The sequence below is a fragment of the Sceloporus undulatus genome, chromosome 2, assembly GCF_019175285.1.
Source record: "Sceloporus undulatus isolate JIND9_A2432 ecotype Alabama chromosome 2, SceUnd_v1.1, whole genome shotgun sequence".
NCBI classification, from domain to species: Eukaryota; Metazoa; Chordata; class Lepidosauria; order Squamata; family Phrynosomatidae; genus Sceloporus; species Sceloporus undulatus.
This window is the reverse complement of record NC_056523.1, coordinates 21,426,988-21,452,785: the sequence shown is the minus strand read 5'-3', so window position 1 is coordinate 21,452,785 and position 25,798 is coordinate 21,426,988. Positions and strand designations below refer to the sequence as shown.

Here is a 25,798-nt window from a genome sequence, read left to right as displayed (position 1 = left end):
ACTAAAGGGTGGTGCGTCAGAAAATATATAATCAAAAACAAATGATAAAATACACTATAAAATGCTAAAATACTAAAATAATATATGGTGAAAACAAAAACACAAAAACAGATGGCTTCTAATATTAGCACAGCTATGTAAAATTTTAGTTAATGTCATATCAAATGTGTTTTATCATAAACTTAAAGAACATTTCCCTTTTTGGGGGGAAGAGGGGAGAATGAACCTATGTGTATAAATTATGCTGGTATCATTCTGGGCACATAATTGTGGGTTTGGGGAGATGGGATCACATTCACAGCACACCAGTCCAAAAGGTTGTGCACCGGCTTCTCATTTATTTCCAGGCCCAATTCCAGGCAATAGTAGTTTATCTTCAAGCCCTAAATTAATATGCAGTGCATGAAGGAAAGCCTCTCACCACTCAGCCTGCCAACGTCTAATGACCTGGAGAAGGCAACAGTCTTCTCAAGGTAGTTTCAGCTCATCATTGCATGCCTTGTTAAAGATGCTCCTTGGTTGTTTCAACTGCCTATTATTGTTTTATGATTGTATTTTTGATGTATTGTTCATTGCCTTACATAATTTAATGAAGCTAGGTTTATAAATATGCAGAGGAGAGCGACCAGAATGGTTTAGAGCACCAATGGACTGCATAAAAAGGCTTGGGGGGTTGTATGCAAGCGTGACTGACATTTTACTCACTCATGAGTAAATACACTCACTCATGAATAAAATGTCTGTTGGCAGGGCTAGGAAAGACTCATGTCTGAGATTAACAAGTAACATCAGGCTATTTGGCCCAGTAATGTATTTCGGTGTAGTGCGTAATGTTATGTTCATATATACTGTATATACTCATGTATAAGTCTAGAAATTTTAGTCAAAAAATTGACCCCAAAAACCTAGGTCAACTTATCCACGGGTCCATGTAAATTCTATATTTTAACTGTTATTAAAAAGGGAACCATCCCCAGGTGAAAGGCAAGAGTGCAATCTTTCATGGAAGCACTGATCTCCCTCTACTTTCCCTTCCATCCAACTTTTAGTGTGAGCCGAAACAGTTATGCCTGCCATCATTTTGTAGGTTCTTTGGCATTGTTTTCCTTTGCTTTCTCATTTAGATCCGTTGTTGCATGTCCCAAAGTTTCACTCTCGACTTATCCAGGGGTCATATGAAAATCCATAATTTTGCCCCCTAAACCTGCCCTCGACTTATACATGAGGTTGACTTATAGTTGAGTATATACGGTAGGTCTTTAATGTTTTTTGTAAATTCAATCTGCTATTCTGTTTTCTGCCATTTGTTTGTAAAAGGTTGGTATAATATGATTTCCTAGACTGATAAGGAGATAACATACATTGTAAAGAAATAAAGTAGTACTCATTTTTGTGTGCCTTCCAGGAGTTTCCGATTTACCGTGTCCATATCACAGGCTTTTCTGAGGCTGTGACTATGGCGCTTTACAGAGCGCCCAAAAAGGGCACTCTGCCGGCGCCGCTGGTTGCTGCGTCCGGGAACCACAGCGTACAAACCACACGATTCCTGGATGCAGCAAAAAGAACCCGCAAAAAGCAGGTTCTTGTTGCAGCGCGGAAATGATGCCGCAAGTCGGCAATGGTGCACTCGCGGCGTAATTTCTGCTGAGTGACGTGCAGACGCTAAGCGTCCGTGCCGTCAAGATGGCGGTGCCCATGTAGAATGGAGCCACCATTTTGTACGCGCTTGGTGCGTACTAGGGTTAGGGGCGTCCGGAAAGGACGCCCCTTTCTAACCCTAGTACGTGCCGAGCACGTACTTTTCACCTGTGCGGAACAGGCCTATGTGACTTCCCTAGGTCATGGCTGAATACTACTGGAGGTTTATTCAAGATATTGTTGAAATAAAGCAACAAATGCAGATAAATTACTAAAGGATCCATTTCAAAGGACACTGGGATAGGGCAAACAGAACTACAAGGCAATGAGTACTTAAATAACTCCTTTAGCAGATAAAACTGCTAAAATCCTTATATTAAGGGGAAAGACCCATAGCTGTTGGGAAACCTTTTGTCTTCTAGCTGTTTGAGACTTCAGCTCACACAATCTTTACCATTGGTCATGTGATGGGAAATCTTGGCCCAAATACAGTATCTAGAACATTAAAGATTTCCCATTCCTCCAGCTTCCTTTGTTTTCTTATACAGCAGGTGTTGAATACAAGGAAGTGAGTGGTCAGTCAAGGGAGAGCCAAAGATGCTTTGCCCGTAGCCACAGCAAATAGTATAAAAACCAGCCTTTATCTAATAAAAGTATTATATAATTTTGAAAAAATTTATATGGGATATATTGTATTTGCCCACCAATATTTTTGGATCGAAAGTTCCTGTTACTCTCATTTTGAAACTTAAGTTATTCATTTTTTTATTCAGGCCTCACAGGACAGAACTATATCAAGATTTCCCATCAACATGTTGGCCTATTGTGTATTCTCGAGATTATAACATTACATTTATGGGACTGGAGAAACTACATCCGTTTGACGCTGGAAAATGGGGGAAAGTAATAAATTTTTTGAAAGGTAAATAAGAACAAAACCATGACTCTTAACGGTTTTGTGAAAATTGTTGTATAAGAAGTCAGTTTGTAAGATGCAATTTCAAAGACATGCTAGTCTTTTCTTATTGTTGCTACTGATACAGCAACCAGTTAGGACTGCTTTCATATTTTGTGTTTGATATTGGATAGATCATTTGTTTGCATCATTGCTCTATTAGGTTTACAGTTGTTTTTAAGAATCACAATTTGTATATATTTACATGCCAGACATATATTCTTGGTTGTGTAGTATTCATAAAGGAGTAGAATGTAGGAACAGACAATGGAGTTTAGACATTATTTTGAGGTTACTGTCTGCTGTATTTATCTGACTGGCAGTCATTTGAAGAGAATGACCCATTCCATGTAACAGTGACATGTATCGGCAGCCTGTGAGCCAAGTCCAGTTTGCAGATTGGCCTGCTTTCTACCCATTCTTTTAATAATAAAATATTTATTACTACTACTATTTCTGGTGATAGTAGTAGTAGTAGTAGTAGTAGTAGAGATAATAAGAATAATTAGCCTGGATTAACTGTAAGCACACTTTTCACACTTGTCTTCAGGTGGGAAAGCAGCCAACAGCATCCAACTGGAATGTTTTTTGCAATTAACCTCTTCTCACTCAACACAAGTATCACACCAGCCTGACATGCTAGTCAGTTATTTCTTCTGCAAATTCTGTATCAGTAGGGACTGGACAATGTATATTAGTGAATTTTATTGTAGCACCTGGCTGTAGATTGTGTAGAAAAGAACAAAGATTGGAAAAGTTATTTTTGGACCACTAGCCAAGCTGACTGGGGGATTCCAGGAATTGCAGGTTCCCCAAATTATTTTCCAGTCTCTCTAAAATAACAGTGAATAATAGAGACATTTAGCTAGGATCTTCAGTTTATGCTTGTACATAAACCTTTTTGATACTTATTTTAATTAATCTTTCATAAAATTTATTTACACTGAATATAAACCCATATTTTTCTTTTAGAAAAATTAAAACACTGAACATTTTAAATGTATATTTACCTATGTGGTGTATATTTTGGTACATACATAGGTCTAAAACCAGTGACTGTTCAGGGCAGCTTTCCCAGGCATTGCATAATTGTCACTTGCTATTTGATGTTCTTTTGTTGCCTGTTTTATTGAATCATTTCCTATATTGCTATGTATTTTATATGTTTTATCCTACTAGAGAGGCCCCTTCCCCACCACCACTCCCTTTGTGTCGTGTCTTTTTAGATTGTAAGCCTGAGGGCAGGGAACCGTCCAATTAAAAAGATTGTATGTACAGCGCTTATTTATACTCCGCTCTTCAGCCAAGGCTATCACAGCGGCTTACACTTTGTTAATTAGACATTTCCCTGCCCTGAGGCTTACAATCTAAAAAAGACAAGACACTAAAGGAGAAGGGAATGGCAGTAGGGAAGGGGAAAAGTCCAGCAGATCTGCTCTCCTTTGGAGGCCTGTTGGAGCTGGCTTGCCTTTCTCCCCTTCAAGATGGTGGATAGAAATAGTAAGTCCATACTTATATGAAGCCCATTTGTGCTGTGGATCTACTCTATTTGGAACTACCAATTGGTTGGAAACCAGCCTGTAAGTAGAATCCCATTCAAGCAGTGGGATTTTCCTTCCTCTCCATTTTAGTGCACCCCACACCACCAGCTCAAGACTCCCAAATCTGCTCCTCAGAGCAGATTTTTAAGACATGGGGCAGTAGCTCTGTTTAAAAAAAATGTGAAAGCCGTGTTTGCCGGTGACTTTTGAAAAGGTGAAAGAGTGAATCTTAATTGACTGAACTGAAAGGATGAATTTTATTTCCATGTACAATAACATCTAAATCCACAAAACAGTTTATTGGGCCAACCAGAATGCAAGCTCCACTGGCTTTCTTCATCAGACAAAAGTGTTAAAAATCATAGAGGAGAGGGGGGAAAAGACAGTCACGAGCCTGTATTTTGTCAAGATGTTATTGGTGTTCTGAGTTAAGATGCTATTATAGAGGGATATCCATGCTGGCAGGCCATTCTGGCCAAGTGGGTACTGGGAGACCAAGCATCTTAAAGTCCAGGAAATAAAATTGAAATTCTATTAGGAATTCCAAAAGATACTTCCTTTTATTTCCATGTTACGGATTTCTCATTTGCCTTTTTTTCCAGAAGCAAAACTAATTGCAGATGACTCAATCGTACAAGCTCGAGAAGCAACCGAAGAAGACCTTTTAGTTGTTCATACACGACAGTACTTGAATCGATTAAAGGTGGGTTATCTTCTATTTGTGCTTGAAAGAAATGTGTTCACACACACCCCTCTGCCGCATTGCTCTTTCTGTCTGCCAGAGATCAAAAGTGAGCATTAAAAAATACTAATGTATTTGTTCTGACTTTGGGTCAGAATATGGTTTTTCCATTTTTCCCCTAAGGAAAAAAATGTGGAACGCATAGAGGAAAACTTTTTTAAAAAATTTGAACTAATGAAACACTTTTAAAGACAAGCTTTCACTTGCACAAAATACCAAGAACTGTGCGATATGCAGACCAGCCAGTCAACAGAGTTAAAGTACAATGATTCTCAGGTTGTACTGTAGACATATAAAACACTCATGGTCAAGCTGCATTTCTGTTGGTATTACCATCTTCATGAGAGGAATACACAGAAGGATCTTAATGGCTGGTGATGATAATGCACTGCTGAAGGGTTAATATTTTCAAAACTGAGTTAAACTTTACATATAGATATGTTAGTAACCTACTCCTGAAAACTGACTACAAAATACAATTTCCCCCATAATTCCTGCCTTAGGTTTCTTGGTGTATGCAACTGATTATCTTCTTGATAGTATGGGGCAGAATTTCATACTAGAAAATAATGCTTGGTAAGGTAGAAAGCAGTTGGAAAGTAGGAAGACCACATTCCAGATAGATCGACTAAATCAAGGAAGCCATGACCCTAAGTATGAGCAGGGCTACTGATGTTGATCTCTTATTCATAGGGTTCACCATAAGTCAAAATTGATGTGATGGCAGTTAACAACAAACCTATAATACAAAATAGTAAAAGTCCTGTTTCTATAGTGGGAAACACATTAAAAAAAGATAATTTGTCATTTACTTCCCATGAAAGATTTTGGTAAATTTCAGTTGAGCATGTAATTTCAAAATCTATCTCTAGAGCAGCTTGTGAGATAGTGGCAGGAAACTATGCTCAAATTCACAGTGTAAACAGTTAGCACAAACAGCAAGATGCAACAGGATCTTGTAGCACATTAAAGACTAAGTGAAAGAAGTGGGTAACATAAGCTTTCAGAGACTAGGGGCTGAGCAGATGCACAGGAAAAAGCGAGCCAATGGTTTTTTTCTCCAAAAACCAGTTGGGAACCCCAATGTCCACATGGCCTTCTCTGAAGGCAGGCCAAACACCCATGGGCAGTCTGCACCACGCAGCATCAAGCCGCACTATCTAGCTTATGTATCTTTTGATTACATCATTGCATTATTATTGACCTGCCAAGTTTGTTGTACTTTTGCATCATGGGGTGTGTGACAGGTCAGTGATGCAGCTAGTCACTTGTGCACCTGTATGCTCAAACAAAAAAAACATATGGCAAGCAATGGTGCCAGCAGCTGTGTCTCACCAGTCCCAGGGGGTGTGCTCCAGATCACTTCCACATGCCTCCTTGGGCTTTCCCTCATTCCCACACTTGCACTGTGCTGTTTATATGCCAGTGCAAGGATGCTTATTTTCTGTGTTGAGGTGGAGTATCGGACCTTCTTTTAGCTCTCGTTTTTAGCCCCAGAGTGTAACTTCATGTCGGTTTCTACCCAGTTTTGGGTGGCACTTTGTCTGGATAGGTAGGCTTCAGGTCAGCTTGAAGATGCTTTATTTTGCCAGTGCGGACAACCCTTAAGTTTACTTACAAAGGCTTATACTACCAAGTTTCTTTCACTAAGGTCCAAAACACACCATAGAAATAATCCAGTTTGTGACAGTTTTAACTGCCCTGCCTCAATGGTAGTGAATTCTGGGAACAGCAGTTTTGTGAGACATGGGGGTTGGACTGGATGGCCCATGTGGTCTTTTCCAACTCTATGGTTCTATGAATGTAGCCTTCTCTGGTGCCACAATTAACTACGTACAATTCCCAGGATTCCCTAGCACTGAGCCAGGGCAATTATAGAGTCTCAAACTGGTTTATTTCTGCAATGTGTTTTGGACCCAAGTCTCACAAAGGTGCGACAAGATCCCTTTGCATACTGATTCTCCAGACTAACACAACTATATATTTGTTTGTATTCTACAAACAACAAGAGTTTAGAAATTAGTTGTGGCTACAATTTATTCTAGATGTTTGAATCTATTTTCTTCAACTTTTTTTGTACTGCTTACAGAAGCACATACTGGAAAGCTTTGAAGAGGTATTCTAGAAATCATTTTGCGCTTTGGCTATACACTGCAGAGTGCTATGAATACAAAATGCAGCTTAGTTATTTGTTGTATTGTCATTTTAATTGTGCTGTTCTCCTGCATTAGCTGCATCTGGCACTTATATCATTATCATTCTCCATTCTTGCTCTATACATTTGTATCTGTAATTAATTATGTAGTTCTTCTGGGGCTTTTTTGACATTTTTCTAAATTATTTTGATGCACTCCACATGTTACAGCATAAGAACCCAAAATTAATAATAACAATAAAAATGGGTTTCTTTAGAGACTAGCAATCTGAATTAAATGGTGTATAGTTTAACATTTTTGGTTATGTCCTGTGGTTTCTCTAGAGATTTGGCTTCCTAAACATGGAGCCTGTGGTGAAAAGAGGAATCATCTGAAATCAGGCAGAAAGTTCTTAAGCTTGGTGGAGCCTTATATGGCACAGCCGCACAGTACAGGAGGGGTCCTGACTATGAAATAAAGTTGATGAAAGGCAGGGCATAGGGGGCTTCAAGAGAGAAAATAGGTTGCCTTCTGTGTGTGCAGTCATTGTGTACAACTCTAAACTGCTTCACTTGTTTGCTCACCAACATTTTCCCAAGTTGTCATTGATGCTTTGTGTAATTACACAGTTTCTTTAAACATGTATGTTTTTGCTTTGCATATTGTTATAATACTTATGAGTGGATTTGAATCCCAAGCACAGTTACTGGTATGTCCAGGTCAGAGCAGAGTGATAGTAGTTCTGAGATTGCACCGTACATGGATCAGTTACTAAGGCTGCAGAGCCATACACATTTACCTGGGAGTAAGTTCCAGTCATCTCACTTGGCCCTAGGTTTGAATAAATTGATAGGATTGTGGTAACAATAATTAATCCTTAATTATTATACTTTTTTTTTCCTTCTAGTGGTCATTCGTTGTGGCTACCATTACAGAAATTCCACCCGTTCTTTTTATGCCCAATTTCCTTGTACAGAGGAAGGTACTCAGACCTCTGAGAACACAAACAGGAGGAACAATCATGGTAGGGAAAGTCTTTTTCTCTCAAATTAATAGGATTGTGCTGACAGGAATTAATCCTTAATCATTATTCTTGTTGTTTGTTAATTGCCTTTAATGAAACATTATTAACATGTCAGAAATCCTGCCAGACTAGCTGCATTTAAGATGGCCACATGAAAGAGAGAACAGGGTTTCTAAACTTTTAATGGTTGTATAGAAAAGGGAAATGCAGCTGATGTGGCTTGGCATACAAACTTCACTGGGGAAATTCTATCTTCCACACAACTCTTAAAGGTGCAGTCCCTCTCATCTTGTTTTTATCCTTTGTGGCTAACCACCCTACTTGTATTACAAAGATACATTACCCAAGAAACTAAGTATAAAGATGGAGTAAATCTCCTGAACAGTAGAAGCTATCTTACATCAACTTCATTTAACTCAGTATTGCTAGATGTGATTAGTACAGCGCGCCCACGTCATATGCGGGTGTGCTTTACACGGACTTGAGCTTACGCGCTCAAGCTGCGGGGCGCGTGTGGGGCGGAGGGGCAGCGCGTCCTATTCAATTGAATGGGTGTGCACACCCGTTGCGCCCCGCGCGCCGCCACGCTGCCTCTCACAAGTCCCAATGTTTCCAGTGGGACTTGAGCATAGGTGGAATTTGCCTTACGCGGGGGGGTCCAGAACGGATCCCCCGCGTAAGGAGAGGGCGGACTATATTGATTTCCCAGAATTGTTCTCATCACTCGCTACATGATCTTTTAAACAGTAACTGTCAGGGCGTGTACTTGGAGCTTTCTATGTGCAAGGTGGTGCTCTACTACTCCATTATTGTCTGTTTCTAGAAGGCAGTGACATCACTAGGGTTGGCATCACTTGGTGCGGTAACTCATGGTGTCCCCGCTCCCCATTTATCTCCTCCCATACCACACCATACAAAATCCTTAGTAATGCTCTTTGTACTAAAGTTACTCATAAATGTAATGGCAATAGTTGTGACATAAACAATTAGTAAAATTAAAATTGTACCATTTCGAATTACAATATCATATGCACAGCCTAAATGTATTTACATGTACATAGTTTCATGTAGTTAAAGTGAAAATTTGATATGTTTTTAAAGAAAATTTAAAAACAATAAGGTTAACATTTTAATTTTTTTTAAACACCCAATGGCCTCTCCTTTCTCTACCCTCTAAGTCTTGCCCCACTCACACCATCTCTTCCACTGAGCTCCAGCATTTTAAAGAGACCCAGGTGAATGCTATAGCCCATTTCCGCCAGATGTTTATGGAGCAGTGGTGTTACACTCTCATTTGGGTGTCCCTGGTGCTGTCCACATCCCCTGCACTTCCTAGTGACACCCCTGTTAGATGATACAGTTCACCTTTCCATTTTGACTGAAAGACCCTCACCAGAAACTTGGTTTACCAGTGTCATGAAGAAGAATGTGCTTCCCCATTTTCTGTCTTTATGTCGGGAGGCAAAGCTGCCCGTTCAGTTGAATATTAATATTTGTAAGGAATATCCTCCAAATGGATAGTGTAAAAAAAGAGGATTTTCAATATGAAAGAATGGCAAATATATACAATTAACTTGTAATTTATATGCTTTTGAAATCTGCCTATACTACTGTTCTTAAAGTGTTCTGTATGAAATTTCAGCTGAATACACTGTCTTTCTATCAGTATATTTATCACATGGAGGGAACGGCACAAAATTAACCCATGTTTCATAGTAGAGTAACTGGACTTTTTCATAGAAGAATAGCAGATCCTGGATTTGCTTAATGTTTTGGAAATACATTGCTTATAGGAGTTAAATGGCTTTTCTGCCTTATTTAATAGGTATGCCAGGGCTGTGAAAATGATTAAAAATACTATGTGACATATAGTGAAAATCCAGTGGTGTCATGTCCCCTGATGAAATGACACTGGCCAGCAGAGTGGATTCCCTTCTGTCTTGCAGCATCCCTTCAAGATATCTTCTAGATGGCTGGGGTACAGATTAGTGAGATCTGCCAGGATGGGGAGAAGATAAAAGTTCTGTTGTGTAAGCAGATTTCCACTTGCACAGTGCAGAAGGCCTCTGATTATAGACTGAAACTTGCTGATGAATTGTGGCTTGCTCACCAATTTTTTTTAAAAATCTTTATGTGTAGTTCCTTTGACCCACAATGGCTACCTTTAGGCTAATGACATTGTCATTAGCCTAATGTTCTGCCACTGCTCTTTGAATGTTGCCATTTCTGGTGTCCAGTTTGTGTGCCGTTATTATGTTTGCATAGGACTGTTTACTAAATATCCATGTTGCATTAATACTAAGGAACCAATGATTTTATTCAGTTTTTTAAAAATCATTATTATTATTTCTAAAGGCAGGGAAACTGGCCATTGAGAGAGGATGGGCAATTAATGTTGGTAAGTAGCTGTATTTTTACAACTCCCCTCTGTACCCCCTCATCAATAATGTTGGTCCCATGCCTTCACCATCTTTGCCTACACTGCTATATTTTTTTATTTTCTGTTCTACTACTGTAAGGTAGACCCACTGGTTTAATTGATGAATGGTAAACCAACACATGTATAAATGCCATTGATTCAGTTGGTCTACTTTAGCTGGAACTGTCAGTTGGGTTGCTGACCCAAACTAAAGTATAAATTGGACAGTATTCTCATCTCTATGGATGCACTGAGATGCCAAAATGATTCATTATGCTAATCACATGGTGCCCCCTTCATATGGTTTAATTAATCTTTCAAAGCTCTCCAGGGCCTTGCTCTCTTTCCATTCAGATATCCCCATACATCTTTCCTTATAACCTTAATTCCTTCATCTGTACTATGCCCCCGCTCTCCAGAAGGACTCCTCCTTTTCTATCTTGCCACCAACTTTGTTTGGAACTATTTTTCAGAACACATATCTGTTTTACTTCCTTAAGCTCTTTTTCAAAGTCTACCTTTTGATTTTCATGCACCAGCACATATAGGTCAGCAGCTACTTTTGAATTGTGTACTAGCTAATAGAGCATGGCTAACAAAGCAGTCCCTTTAGTGATCTAATATTTATCCTGTCAGTCATGTTTTCCTCAGTGCCTAGCATTCTTGATTTCCTTAATGCCTAGCATTCTAGTTCAATACATTCTTCAACTTTACTGTATCTTTTCTCTGCCAGGTGGTGGCTTTCATCACTGCTCCAGTGATAAAGGTGGAGGATTTTGTGCGTATGCGGACATCTCATTGGCCTTAAAGGTAAGGCAAGCCACTGTACATAGGGAAAACAATTGGATTTTTTCCCACACATATGATGACTGTTTATCACAGATCTGTGAAACCAATTGTCTTATTTTGTCCTTAACAGAATAGGTAGTGATGTATGTGAAAATATTGTATATAAATGCTCTTATAGCAATCCTAGCAGAATAGGAACATCCTAACCAGAGGATCATTAAGGAAGATACATTTTGCCTGCCTTGTAGTGCTCTTGATTTCAGTAAAACTGAAAATTTTAGTTTTGTAGAGGCTAGAGGCAGCAGTAGAAAAGCTCATTGTCCCAAGTTGTAACACAAACACAAACCTATTGTTTGGAAAAGTGACTTCTTTGGACAACAGCTTCCAGAATTTCTCAGCCAGATTCAGCTTGTAAGGGTTTACCTGAGATGATGGCCCAGGCAGCCTTCTTCAGACAATGCCCAAGGTAAAAAATATGTGTTGCTTTTGCAATAGTGTTACATCATTTCTCTTCTTTCCTTACAACGTGTAATTTGAGGGAACTCTATTTGAAATATATAGATTGATTGAATTTGTGGGAGTTTGCTTTTACCACTGTGTTTTATGGATGCAACATAGTATATTTGAATAAATGAGCAGTGTATTGTTTTAGTTGCAAGTAGGAAAGGTTTTTCAAAAACATTTGTTCGTTATATGGTGATAAAGCAGCTGTCAAAATACATGTATCATAATTAATCCAACAGTGGAAATGTCTGTGTAACGAGGAGAGTTTAATTTCATATGTCTCACCTTATTTCTCAGTGGCCTTATTAATTTATTGCAAGAAAAACAAAGTTTTGTGGCACGTGTTACTGTGGTCCACTTCATCAGATGCTTTCCTCAGGGTCTTGAGGGCAAAGCAGATTGAAAAGCAGAAAATGCAGTGATAATTACCCTAACAGTGTGTGTATATGTGTGCCTTCAAGTCCCCTGTTGACTTATGGTGACCCAATTAATTTTATAGGGTTTTCATATGCAAGGAATACTCAGAGGTTTTGCTAGTTCCTTCCTCTGAAATATAGCTTACAGCACCTGGTATTCCTTGGTGGTCTCCCATGCAAACACTAACCAGGTCTGATCTGATTGGGTTCCTTTAGGGTATTTGGGCCTTAACATAGTTGTTAATAAAACAATTTTTGGGTGGCAATACACACATCTCTACACTTGATAACCAGGTATGATAAAAAAGTCTTTGTCCCTATTCAGGCCACAGAAAATAGATTTGAATCTCTTGATGAATTCTTGTTCAGAATTTTCACAGTAAAGTTTGTCTTTTGAAGTTCCCTTTTTGAAGGATAGCTTGAGATCAGTAACAGGCGTCCTGACTCCTGGGGTGCTGAAATTTACTCCTAGTGGTTTTTGAATATTGTCATTTCTGATGTCAGATTTGAGTTCACTACTTACAATCCCAGATTTCTCCACCTGCCAGTTGAGGGAAGATGCACACAAACACACACATCTCTTGCCGGTTGAATAACACTTTACTTATCTATGGATCAAATCCATAAAGGCTTAAGCAATAAGAAATTTGTTATAGCATACTTTGTTTTGCTTTATTTTGTTTTCCAACTGTCTCTTTTATTTCTCTTTTCTGTATTCCAGTTTTTATTTGAAAGAATAGAAGGCGTTTCTAGGGCGACTATTATAGATTTGGATGCACATCAGGTGAGTGATAAGCTTTTAATTTTTAATTTCCATTTAAAGGAGATGTCATGTCACTTTGAAGCCAAGCCACATAGAAAGCTGGTTCCTTCTTCGTGGTCTATATTTTTAAATCAAAACAATAGATGATGCTGGGGTTACATTTGGGGAAAATGTCAGGATGTACACAAGATATCAAAGAACAGTGGTCTCACAGATCGATGCTGTGGGACAGGGGAGGAATAGAACTCTCAATTTCATATGCCTACTGGATTCTTGCAGCAAAGTGGGATACCTGGCAGGGCTGGTGATGTTCTTCTGGACTAAATCCATTTTTTCTCCCCAACTAATGCAAAACCAGTTAATTAGTGAAACCTACATAAAGTGTCATTGGTTTAATGGATCTGCTCTACTTGGGTTTAACAGTTCATTTCAGGTTTCTATGTGGTTAGGTGTTTTTTTTTTTTTCTTCCTGTTGGGGGGATTGTTTTTTCTTTGAATAATTTATCTCCCAGTGACTTGTATATTACTGGCAGGCCACAGGGAGCATCCAGTTAACTGTTTTTGGAAGCTGTTGCATGGAAATGATATGTTCACTTTGCATTCTATTCACTTTTTATTCTCAATGAAGAAATGGCAAAATTGCTAAGACTTACACCTGACTGAAATATGATAGCTACAATTTACTCATTTGGGCTAAAATGAGGCTGTCTTACTAAATACATGGAAAATAAATAACAAATAATTTATATATTTAAAACGTTTACGATAAATAACACATTATAAGATGAAATGTATAATGTTACTGTATTAATAAACTTTAATTATAATAAAGAAAGGTTGTCTAACCTGGAAGCTATGGTGCCGAATAACTAAACTGAGGCTATTGTATGTTGGACATATCATAAGATGATGGGACTCATTGGAAAAGACGAAGACAGCACTTGGTAGGAAAAGCAGGGAGTAGAAAAGGAGGATACCACATTGTATGTGGATGGACTCAGTCATAGAAGCTACAGCCTTGATTTTGGAAGACCTGAGCAGGGCTGCTGATGACCACAGCTCTTAGAGGTCTCCCATTCATAGGGCACACTAGATGGTAAATAAACAACAAAAACAACACCTGCCCATTCCCCATCCCTTTTTACTTTCCCACCCACTCTGTCATTTGTCCAATCCCTTCCACCCCACCCACATCTGAAATGCATCCTCCCTTGGATTCTTCCCAAATTGGCATTGAACTCCTGAACCTAAACATGTCCCTTCACCCATGTGATGGTACATATGAGATGCCCCCCCAGATATAATGCAAAGAAGTTAAAAGTGAAAACAGTAAATCACCAAAAATGCACTGCAAACAGTGAAATCAGAGGACAAAGTTTAACCATCCCAGAGTCAATAAAAGAAAAAGTAATTCCTGTCAAACTGCTTGAAATCACTAATTGAATTTGAAGCTGAGATAAACAAACCATATCTTAACTTTTCTACCTCAAACTTGGCATGAACTTTCCTCTTACACTGTAAAGTTTCATATCACTCAGCTCAGCTGTTTTCTGAGTATAAGCCAAAGATCTACAGCCTCCAAGAATTCCGTTTATAATATTAGAATGTAATTAAATTCAGGTCACCTTTCACATAGGACTAAACTATGGTCCTTTAATATATCTCATTTACTTCTGTTTAACATCACAATACACTGTTATGCATGTGAAATGAGATACGGGGGGGGGGGGGGGGGGGGGGTGACGGGACTGAATTGCATTAACTTACCTTGATCTTAATTTGGTTTGATTTGTATTAATCAGTCTTAACTGTCTTATAGGGAAATGGTCATGAAAGAGACTTCATGGAGGACAGAAGAGTGTATATTATGGATGTTTACAACAGGTATATTTATCCAGGAGATGGATTTGCTAAACGTGAGTAGATAATACTTACAAAATTAATTTAAAATAAAATTCAAAACAAAAATATTAATAGAAAAATTACTATGTCATCATAATCTAATAATCAGAGATGAGTAACTTTCAGGGGTTGGGAGTCCATATTCCCTACCCTTCCACCCAGGGGACCTTGGAGGGCCATCCCTTCCCCTAAAAATGAAGTTACCTGGAAGCAATTTTTCTTTAAAACATGGGTGTTGAGGTCTTGATACCTCAAAAACAGCCTTTGGAGCTACATGTGGCTTTCCCTACATGTTTATCTGGTAGGTAGTTTCACTGAACTCAGTAGACTTCCACACTCCAGATTTAAAGGTTAGAACGTAGTCATTTTTCAGCTTCAACTTACTATACAAGTATGTTGTGAAGTTAAAATAGTAGAGGAATTGGAATAGGGGACTAGGTAGAATTACCAGGTCAGAAGCAGGGCAGGGCTCTTGTACCTTTAACAGTTGTATAGAAGAAGGGATTTCAGAAGGTGTTGACTGTGTAACAAGCAAGAGCTGCTGAAATTTTATCTTCTGCACTAACTGTAATAGTGTCTTGCTTTTCACTGTGGAACTGTGTGGAACAGTGCAGGGGGAGAGGAGAAGGTGTTCTTGAGTTCTTTAAAGAAAAGGAAAGATACAAATATAATAAAAAATAAACTATTTTGTTGTTCTTCCTGTACTCCTTCACCTTTTTATGAAATTATATTGCCATGCATCTTTCAGTGGTTAATACAGTATATTCTTACGTTAATAAAATATTTACTGGGATAATGTTTTAAAATTTAAAGCCTAAGATATGAACATACCTTACTGTACAGTGCTGCGTCTACGTGGAAATAAGTGGAATAAGTCACACTAAATTCCATGGTGGTTAATCATAGTTGGTATAGGATTGTCGGAAATAATTTTTAGCCTTGTTTCATCATCCCCACAGCCTTTCATAATACTGTTTTTATTTTTTAAAAAAATAGGAGCCATAAGACGGAAAGTTGAATTGGACTGGGGCACAGAAGATACAGAATACCTTCAGAAAGTAAAAACGCATGTGGAAGGTGCATTGAATGAAGTGAAATCAGACATAATTATCTATAACGCTGGAACTGATATTCTGGATGGTGACCCCCTGGGAGGTCTGGCTATTTCACCTCAGGTTTGTATAGCATATTGTGTGTTTTCCTATAGAAGTAAGTCATCTGGCAAAACAGCACATTATTCCTTCTCGATATATTTGCACAACCTTATTTCATCTCCTGTGCTGGATCGCCTTTCTTTTTGTACTTCCTGCTCCTTGATATCAGACCCAACAGCCTTGTACTTTTGTTTTCCCTGAGCCAGACACTATATATGTCAGGCCAAATTAATCCCTCTCAGATATATATTCTTAATCTGTTGCTGTTTTCAGAAATTAGCATCCTATTCTCTTGCCTTTTTTTGTAGTCTGAAAAGCAACTGTAGCAAACACATAGATGCATGTTCTTAGTAGGATGAGGAGGATTTAGAAATATTTCTTTGAGGTATAACATATGCATTTCAGGGATTCAATCCTAATGTCTACTGCAGTAGGTTTCCTTTGTGTCTTACAAGTGACACAGTCTTTAATCAATTTAAGTTCTAATCTCCTTCACTTATTTTAAATTAGACTACTCCAGAGAGATAAAATAAATAAAAATAAATAAACAGACCCTAGATTTCACCCTTGGTCATTGTTGTAGTGTGTGTGTGTATGTAGCATGTCAGATGTTTTATTTAAGCTGTTTAATGCCTGTTTGAATTTCCATATGAATCCATGACCATGGTAGGGTAGGAAAAGTAGCTACTGTTTCCAGAATTCCTGGCCATTTGCCATTATGGCTGCAGATGTTAAAATGGTTCACCAACATCTGGAGGGCCATATATACCCCACCCCTCTACTAAGATTGATAAGTAATAATGAAATTTCAACATGTGCCTTATATCTCCTTTTTTAATGCACATACACAGGGGATTATTGACAGAGATGAAATTGTATTCAGAGCTGCTCGGAAACACCAAGTTCCAATCTTGATGGTGACGTCTGGAGGCTATCAGAAGAGGACGGCACGAATTATTGCAGATTCTGTTCTCAATTTGCACAGTTTAGGGCTCATTGATAAAGACCTTGCAACTGGAGAAACTGGAATCACCAAGGCAGAAACAAGCAGAGAACAGTAGACAAAAAACAGCTAACTTGTCAGTAAAGTAGGATAATTTTGACTGTTGTTTAATGCTAAGGCAGTTCTAATTGTTTAATATTTAAACTAAGAGACAAGTAATATCCCTAGTTCTCATAGAATTAATATAAGATTTTTAATTTGTTTACCAGTGACAGTCCCACAAGGAATACCAGCGGATGGATGATGCTTCTCACAGTCCTTTTCAGTGATTTTAAATGCTGCTTTGTTAGTATAATATGGACATAAAATCTGGGACTGATTATTTTTCACGATGGAGCCAGAATATAAAAAAATGTTAATACCCTGCCTTGCAGTGGTCTCTCCCTTTGGTGAAAGAATAATGTACTGTAGTATCTGAAGAATGCCCACTTAAAGGGAAGTTATTTTTGTGGGTAGACAGAGAAATGGCTTGCAACTTAGATTAAGAGTATTTTGAGGAGCACAGCTGGCATATTACAAACACAAGGAAAGAAAGTAATGTGAAAGACCCACAAAAAACTATGCATGCCAGCTGTGAAAGCCTTCAATTTCACAAAGTAGTGTGTGTTAAAAATGCAATATGGAGAACTGTTTCAACCATTTCCAAGTAGATTTTTGAGAGGAAAACTGCAAACCTCATTCAATATGAGGATTTCAATTTTTACTGTTAACTGTTTAACTATTGAATATACTTCACTGGAAAGGAAAGGCAGGTATACTGTTTCTTCCAGCATGCATACTTCTTTTTTCTGCCAAGATGATAAACACCACCCTGAAGCATATGATGTATACTTGAGTATAAATTGACTTCATGTATAAGTTGAGGGCAGTTTGGGGGCTAAAATTATGCATTTTGATATAACCCATGGATATGTTGAGGATAAAAATTAGAGACATGTAACAAAGAATCCAAAGGACTAAGCAAATGAAAATGATGCCAAAGAAATTACAAAATTCTGGCAAGCATAATTGTTTGGGCTCACCCTAAAGGCTGGATGAATGAGGAAGAAACTAAATGGTGGCTATGCAATGTGTAGGGGAGGCGATAAGGCCCAGCCCTGGGCTAAGAAAATGCACACATGTCAGAAAGGATGTACAGGCAAAGCAAGAAAATGGTGACTACATTAGCAGGCTTTTAACTTTGATGTGATAACTTTGCCTGATTTTAAACCCAGAAAAGCTGACTACCATAGGTCCACACTGCAGAAATAATCCAGTTTGAGACCTCTCTAACTGCCCTGGCTCATTACTAGGGAATCCTGGGAATTGTAATTTTTTGGAGCATCAGAGCTCTCTGACAGAGAAGGCTAAATGTCTCACAAAAATACAGTTCTGAGAATTCTCTAGCATTGAGCCAGGGCAGTTAAAGTGGTTTCAATCGGGAATATTTCTACAGTGTGTTTTGGACCATAGACAAATGTTTTATTCAAATCCTTCAAAGCCCAATTCTTCATCGCTGGCCTAACATCACTAGCCTCCTCTTCTCTGAGTAGTATGATGAAAGGTGAGAACTTAGTCCATCCTGGGAGAACCTAAAAGAAACACCAGCCCCCTCTACTTTTGGTGTTCCTTTGAGGAGAAGTGCCAAAAAGCTGCCACCGCCACCATTTTCCTTTCCAGGGATTCAAAAAGGCTAGAAGTGATGCCATGGCAGAGAGAATAGAAAGGGCCAGTGTTTCTTTACATTTCTCCCAGAATGGGCTAAGCTCTCACAATTTGCCACTCTACTCAGAGAAGTGATTGATTCCCTTTTTAATAAGTACAGTACTTACATTGACCTGTGGATAAGTTGGCTCAAGTTTTTTGAGTTGATTTTTTGACTAAAACCTCTGGATTTGTACCTGAGTTTATACATTAAATGATACTGCAGAGAACAAATATCTGCAGGACTACAACTGACAGAATCCCCAGAATGGGGGATTCTAGTCTCACTTGCTGTGGGATTTTGTGAGCTAAAGCCAAATACAGTCAGCCCGTCTTATCCATGAATTCTTTATCCACAGATTCAACCATCCACGGCTTGACAATATTTTTAAACATACTGTATATAAATTCCTAAAAAATGAACCATTTTATGTAAGAGACACCATTTTACTGTGCTATTGGATTTAATGTGACTTGAGGATCCATGGATTTTGGTATCCATAGGGGTCCTGAAACCAAACCCTAGAAGATACCAAGAGCCCACTGTATCTATTTTTCCAATTTCTGTAAAGGAACTCTGGCCTTGAAATTCAAGTGCACATTTAAAGTACTATTTAAGTTCATACAAGATCAGTGAAAGGTGATAAAGTAATCCAACAGATTTTATTAGGTTTTTAAAAAGCCATTAAATCCTAATAGAATTGTACACTAAAAAAGCCTTTATTGTTTTGGATTGCGCCTATCAAGACTGGATTACCCAGGCATAGTGTCCCTTAAGAACAGTGCTAACATCTGATTTTTACTGTGTGTCTATTATTACTGCTAAGCATGTAATATTATATGGTATTACTCTATATAATATTATAAAGATAAGATGATATAATTAATTGTTGTTAAAGTAAATATAAATTTAACTCTATACTGTAATATTTATTCACTACTTTGTTTGGAATTATGTGCAGAGATACCTTTTTCTCTGCCAGACAGACGCTAGGTTTCTTTTGTAACTCACTTAATGAGGGAAAGCTTAAATTAGAAATAGGAACATTAGCTGCTCCAGTTGTTTTGAAAATGGCAGTGATTTCTAGTGAATTAATGGTTGTTATTATTATATTTAAAATTATGTAACCTATAAAGTTGGTGTTTGAATTAATGTCTGAGGTGGGGGTGGGATAATTTTTAAGAGGGTAAAATGTGCCTCATCACATGCAGTTTTGTCAGCCTTAGTAGCTGGAGGCATTAGGTTAAATATAAAGTGTGCCATACTACGGGTGAAATGAATATCAAATGGATCTAATTGAATTGGTGATTAAAGATGTCCGCTCTCCAGCCTCACTCTTTCCCTGCCAAAGAATGCTAGGGGATGCTGAGGTTGTAATCAGTGGCATCCCTAGCATTGGTGTCACCCAGTCCGAGTGCTGGAAGAGGATTGGGATGGCAGTGGCCTAGCACTTCCCCCTCCCGTTGTCTCATTCACCTGTCCCATTCCCCAGCCAGCCACCAGATACTCACCCAGGGTTTCTGTGGGCCCACCGGATGGCCAGACAAGTGAGGCAGCAGGAAGGGACAGAAGGAATGTGTGTTATCCTTCTGCAGTGTCTTGGTTCTCTGAACCACAGCACTGGAGAAGGCGGGAGGCAGACCCGACCAGATGTCACTCCTCCTTGGAGGTGTCACCTGGTTCAGTCTGCACCCCCTACACCTGGCTGTAATTCTCTCTCCGAGAGGGTTGGAGTAAAATAAGACCTATTAGACTTGTGTCCTGCACAAATGCATTAGGAAAGCTGGAGAACCCGTGGTCCATTGGGTTTGGAGGAGTCCCTCCATCTGGTCATCCCGACTTCTGTCACCCCCTCCTCGATTCCCCTCCCCTTTCCTATACTTCAGTTGTTTTGTTTTTTGTTTTCTCCTGCTGCTCAGATGAGTGGTATGTGGTGGAAGACGAAAAGTTTGCCTTTCTGATCTTTCTCTTATCCCACACATGCTGTTGAGCTGAAGAGCAGAAAAACAACTGAAGTGCAAGGAAGCATGGGTTCTAGAATTCTTTTCCTGTGTTCTTCCACTATGATGAGTGTTGGGGTTAATTTTAACTCCCCTTTCCCATCCCCACACCTAATATTGTTTGACTGACAATTGGAAAACAGGTGAGCAGTAAGAAGGGTTTTGAGTGTGTCTGTCCTGCCTTCTCTGCCCTGCCCGGTCTGCCGATTTAACCACCTTGAGGGATGCCAGGGAAGATTTTTTTTACTCCTGCTATATAGGGTTGTCATGTAATTTTTGTAAATATGTAACCTCAATATAGGTCCTAAGCTTTGAGAATTTGTCAAGTGCATTCATTGGAGTTTCTCTACTAAAATTGAGTGTTGCTCTGAAATGGATGTTGGTTTTGCACAAAATACTGTTCTCATCACTGAAAAACAAGAGAGCCATTACTGAGCTCCTACATGTTCGTGGGTACGATACTAGTTTGACATTACTTTAGGATCTCAGTGTATTTCAATAAGCTCCTCACAGTATGTGAGCAATATTAAGACGTCATAGAAATGCATAAACTCAATTAATTCACTTTCTTAGCCTGAGCCAAATAGCTGTAGGGATAAAAATCAAGGCTTGCTAAGAATATTGGTGTTTTTTTAATGATTCTGACACTTTGCAATAATGGCAATACTATCCTCAAAAAGCACTTTCCTCTTGTGAGAATGTTTAAAGCACTATTAAAATACTGAGATGTATTTTTTACATTGTCTAATGTGTTATCTAGAGTTGTTATGATCGGAAATAATTTTCTATGTTTACATTTCTTTTGAGTTTAGACACTGTACTGCTATGTAGCAAACTGAAAAAAAAATCCTGATTGTATTTAATGTTCTTATTTATGTATACAATTAAAATGTTGCTAATTTTTCCGTCTGTGTATTTCACTTCTTTCTCAGTTTTTCATAGACTCTGCATCAATGTTACTAAAGAAAACACATAAAAACAAACAGGAATGCCAGAGATAATACAATGCAATGGGGAAGGATTTTCAGGAAAGGCTGTGTCATCCCTCCATAAACAGAGAACTAGGAATATAGGATGCTGCTTCTACTGAGTCAGGCCTTTGAAACCTCTAGCCTAAGATTGTCAACCTCTGGCTGGCTAAAAGTATCCAGGATTCAGAAAGGATTCTTTCCTAGCCCTGCCTGGAAATCCCTAAAATTCCCTGGTAGTTTTCTGTCAAATTACTAACTAGGCTAACCAGGTGGGTGAGGCTACCACCAAAAAGTTCCCAGTCATGTATTGCTCAGGCACAAATAACATATGATCGAGAGGGCAGTCGCCTTCCAACTCCAAGCTGTCTTGGATGAAACTGATTATCTGGACACATTTCAAACTGGCTTTAGGGCGGGATATGGAGTTGAGACTGCCATGGTCGCCTTAGTCGCTGATCTCCGTCTGAACATCGACGGAGGAAGTGTGACCCTGTTGGTGCTCTTGGACATCTCGGCAGCCTTCGATACCATCAACCATGGTATCCTTCTGGAACACCTGAGTGAGTTAGGTACTGGGGGCACTGCGCTCCAGTGATTCCATTCTTACCTCTCGGGCAGATTCCAGATGATGAGGCTGGGGGATAGCTGCTCCTCAAGAGAGAGCTGACATCTGGCATCCCTCAGGGTGCCATTCTATTCCCAGGCTATTTAATATTTACACGAAGCCACTGAGGGAGATCATCTGGAGACATGGAGCACAGTGTTATCAGTATGCTGATGACACCCAGATCTATCTCTCTATGTCTCCGACTGCTGCAGTGATTAAGGATGGCATCTCTCCGCTGGATGCCTGCCTTGTGTCAGTAATGGGCTGGATGAGGGAAAACAAACTCAGGCTGAATCCAGAGAAAACGGAGGTACTCGTGTTAGGTATATCACGAATATACCTATCATGAGATAGAATAGAGAGAGAATAGGCTGTCCCAGCTCCATCAGGGCTAGCCTGAAGAAACAGAGCCCTCCCTCCAGTCCATCTGCCTTGGTCCAGGCCTCAGAGCGAGAGAAGAATGCTGGACCTGATTCCCCCCCCCCTTTCCCATTCCCTCTTCCCTTTTGTTGTGGCGTTTTTGATTTTATGCGTCTGGGGGGGGAACCGTCTATTATCCCCTCTGTTGTAAGCTGCCCGGATTCCCAGTGATTGAGTGGCATATAAATAAATCCTATTATTATTATTATTATTATTATTATTATTATTATTATTATTAATTACCCCAAATCCAGGGACAGAGATTTAGACACTTCCCCTAAAGGACAAAGTTCGCAGCTTGGGAGTACTTCTGGACTCATCCTTACAGCTATCATCTCATGTAGATGCGATGGCCAGGAATGCTTGGTACCAGATTTGGCTGATACAGCAACTGTGCCCCTGCCTGGACCGAAAGGACCTTGAAACAGTGGTACATGCACTGGTAATCTCTTGTTTAGATTTCTGTAATACGCTCTACATGGAGGTTTGGAGGCTTCAATTAGTCCAAAATGCAGCAGCCAGATTGGTCACTGGAACATCAAGGTCAGACCATATAACACCTGTCTTAAAATCCCTACACTGGCTGCCAATTAGCTTCTGGGCGCAATACAAAGTGTTGGTTATCACCTTTAAAGCCCTATATGGCTTGGGCCCAAGTTACTTGAGGGAACGCCTCTCCCTATATAATCCGCCCTGCACTCTCAGAACAACTGGGAAGAATCTACTAGATTATTCAAAGGTCAGATTAAAAACTACTTCCCATAGAGCATACACAGCCATGGCCCCCATGTTATGGAACAACCTACTGGAAGAGATCCATCTTATCACCACCTTAGATGCCTTCAAGAAGGCACTAAAGACAGATCTCTCCGGCGGACATACCCACCTGACCTCCTATAAAGAACTGAAGAAAATTCCACTTCTGGTCGTAGTAGCATATTTTAAATGATGTTTTATTATTGCGGTGATGTAGTTTTTAGATAACATAGGCGCGTTCCAGACACGCCAATAATACATGCTCAGCACATACTAGGGTTATGAAAGGGCGTCCTTTCCGGACGCCCTAACCCTAGTACGTGCCAAGCATGTACAAAATGGCGGCACTCTATACACATGGGTGCTGCCATTTTGACGTGCTGGACGCTTTTTGCGACTTCTTTTTCTGCCGCCGGGAACCCTCCCCGTTTGGAGGCTGAGGCTTCCCAGTGGCAGAAATGGAGGCAGCAGCAGACCGCCCTTTTTGGGTGGTCTGTAAACCGCCTTAGTGTTTTTATAATATGTATTTTAGATATAATTGTTATTATACAGAGATTTTCTGGTTGTAATCCTGCTTCAATCCATTGGGAGAAGCAGGAAAATATAAAATTTATTATTATATATTAAATTTACAGCGCTTTATAATTAAAAGTTAATAATAATAATAATAATAATAATAATAATATTAGTGTGAGTTACAGAGGCAACAAAGAAAGAAGCACTTACCTTATTGCAGTCTCAAACAATCTGTAGAGCTATCGCATGGTGTTAATCATACATGCTTTTTGTTGTTTTTAGATATAAACACTATTGGTTTTCCATTGAGGGACTACAGCAGTGAGACTGATGTTGACTCTTCTGGTGAACTAGTGAGAAATACCTCCACACATCACCTTAATGTTGAGTCTGCCCTGCACAAATCTTTTATAACTGGTCTTGTTTGTTGAGCTGTACACACGCTGTGTTTGCTTTAGCAAGAAAAAAAATACTGCTCTTTGGTGAGGAATATACAAGCACAGAAATAACCCACACCTGCCTTGTGGTCATTTACTTATTAATCATTATTTATTAAATTTATAATTGGTCTTCTATTGGAATTTTATAAATATTGGTATAAGATCTGCATCAATGTGCACTAGCAAGCAGAATGAGAACAATAGACCGTTCTGCCTAGCCACAAAAACTAGTCCAATAAGGAAACAGTGAGTGCACCTACACGATAGAAATAATGCTTTTTGACACCACTTTAACTGCCATGGATCCCATCCTACAACTCCTGGGATTTGTAGTTTTCTGATGTACCACCTCTGGTGGAGAATGCTAAAGATCTTGTAAAACTGCAAATCCCCATATTATATAGGATGGAGCTACAGCACTTAAAGTGGCGTCAAACAGCATTATTTCTAGATGTACCCAATGTCTTCTTTAGTTAGAATATAAATGAAATTTACTCATGTACTTTTTCATGGATGTAGTGATGTAGACAGAACTTGAAAGAAAGAAAAGAGATGAAGCTGCCTCGGTCCATGGTCTCAGCTCTTGGCTAAGAAAAGAAGAGCTTTTGGAATAACTCATTATAATGATGGGGGGGGGGACTTTAGATCAGGCCTGTACAACATGTGGCCTGCCAGAGGATTTTGGGTTGCAAGAATGCACAGATACCACAGGAGAGCCTCCCACTGCGGAGCAGAATGTACCTTTATCTCATCCAGGCCCTTTATACATTTACTTAATGACATAGCTCAAACTTAGCAGTGCCTTTTCAAAACCGATCCTAGCTTCCAGAAATAATGGGTATGAACATCACCCACCAGCTCCAACTCAATCTCTTCCCTTTTAAATTCAACAGGTGGGGCAGGGGCCATAGGTAGGGAACCTCTGGCAAAGCGTTTTGACACAGGCAGCTTCCAGCCCAATGTGACAGAACAATTTAGACTGCATCCACACTGCAGAAATAATAGTTTGGCACCACTTTAACTACCATGTCTCAATGCTGTGGAATTCTGAGAACTGTAGTTTTTTGTGGACAACAAAGTAGTTCTGAGAATTGCATAGCATTGAGCCATGGCAGTTAAAGTGGTGTCAAACTGTATTATTTCTGCTGTGTGGATGCAGCCCAAAAAGGTAAAATGAGAAAGCAGCAGCAGCAGCAGCAGCAGCAGCAGCAGCTTCTTCTTCTTCCCATTCTCCTTCCCCTTCCTCTGACAGGAAAGCAAAGGAGGTTCCTAGCCAAATAAAGCTGCCCACAGGGGATGCATACCCTCTACTACTTGATCTGCTTTCTTGTTAAAGCATTGCATCATCTGCCAGTTGGCAGAGACTGGTACATGCATTCTTCTTATAAAGAAAAGTGATGGAGGAAAACAATCCAACAA

At 39.3% G+C, this 25,798-nt stretch overlaps 1 protein-coding gene across 3 annotated transcripts in view; it reads left to right on the top strand.

The window, feature by feature from the left end:
• HDAC11 (histone deacetylase 11) overlaps positions 1-18,256 on the top strand; it is a 19,986-nt gene extending 1,730 nt beyond the window's left edge. Inside the window, exons 1-11 of one of the 3 annotated variants that reach the window (XM_042455035.1) lie at positions 82-473; positions 2,412-2,560; positions 4,737-4,837; positions 6,966-6,992; positions 7,919-8,035; positions 10,391-10,433; positions 11,188-11,264; positions 12,885-12,947; positions 14,746-14,842; positions 15,825-16,003; positions 16,834-18,256. In XM_042455035.1, the coding sequence (XP_042310969.1) occupies positions 394-473; positions 2,412-2,560; positions 4,737-4,837; positions 6,966-6,992; positions 7,919-8,035; positions 10,391-10,433; positions 11,188-11,264; positions 12,885-12,947; positions 14,746-14,842; positions 15,825-16,003; positions 16,834-17,043 (1,143 nt within the window). In that variant the 5' untranslated portion in view covers positions 82-393 and the 3' untranslated portion in view covers positions 17,044-18,256. Of the gene's footprint in view, positions 1-81; positions 474-2,411; positions 2,561-4,736; positions 4,838-6,965; positions 6,993-7,918; positions 8,036-10,390; positions 10,434-11,187; positions 11,265-12,884; positions 12,948-14,745; positions 14,843-15,824; positions 16,004-16,833 lie in introns of those variants that run through there. The other 2 variants (XM_042455037.1, XM_042455036.1) reach the window with 2 other exon arrangements.
• Positions 18,257-25,798: the final 7,542 nt, after the last annotated feature.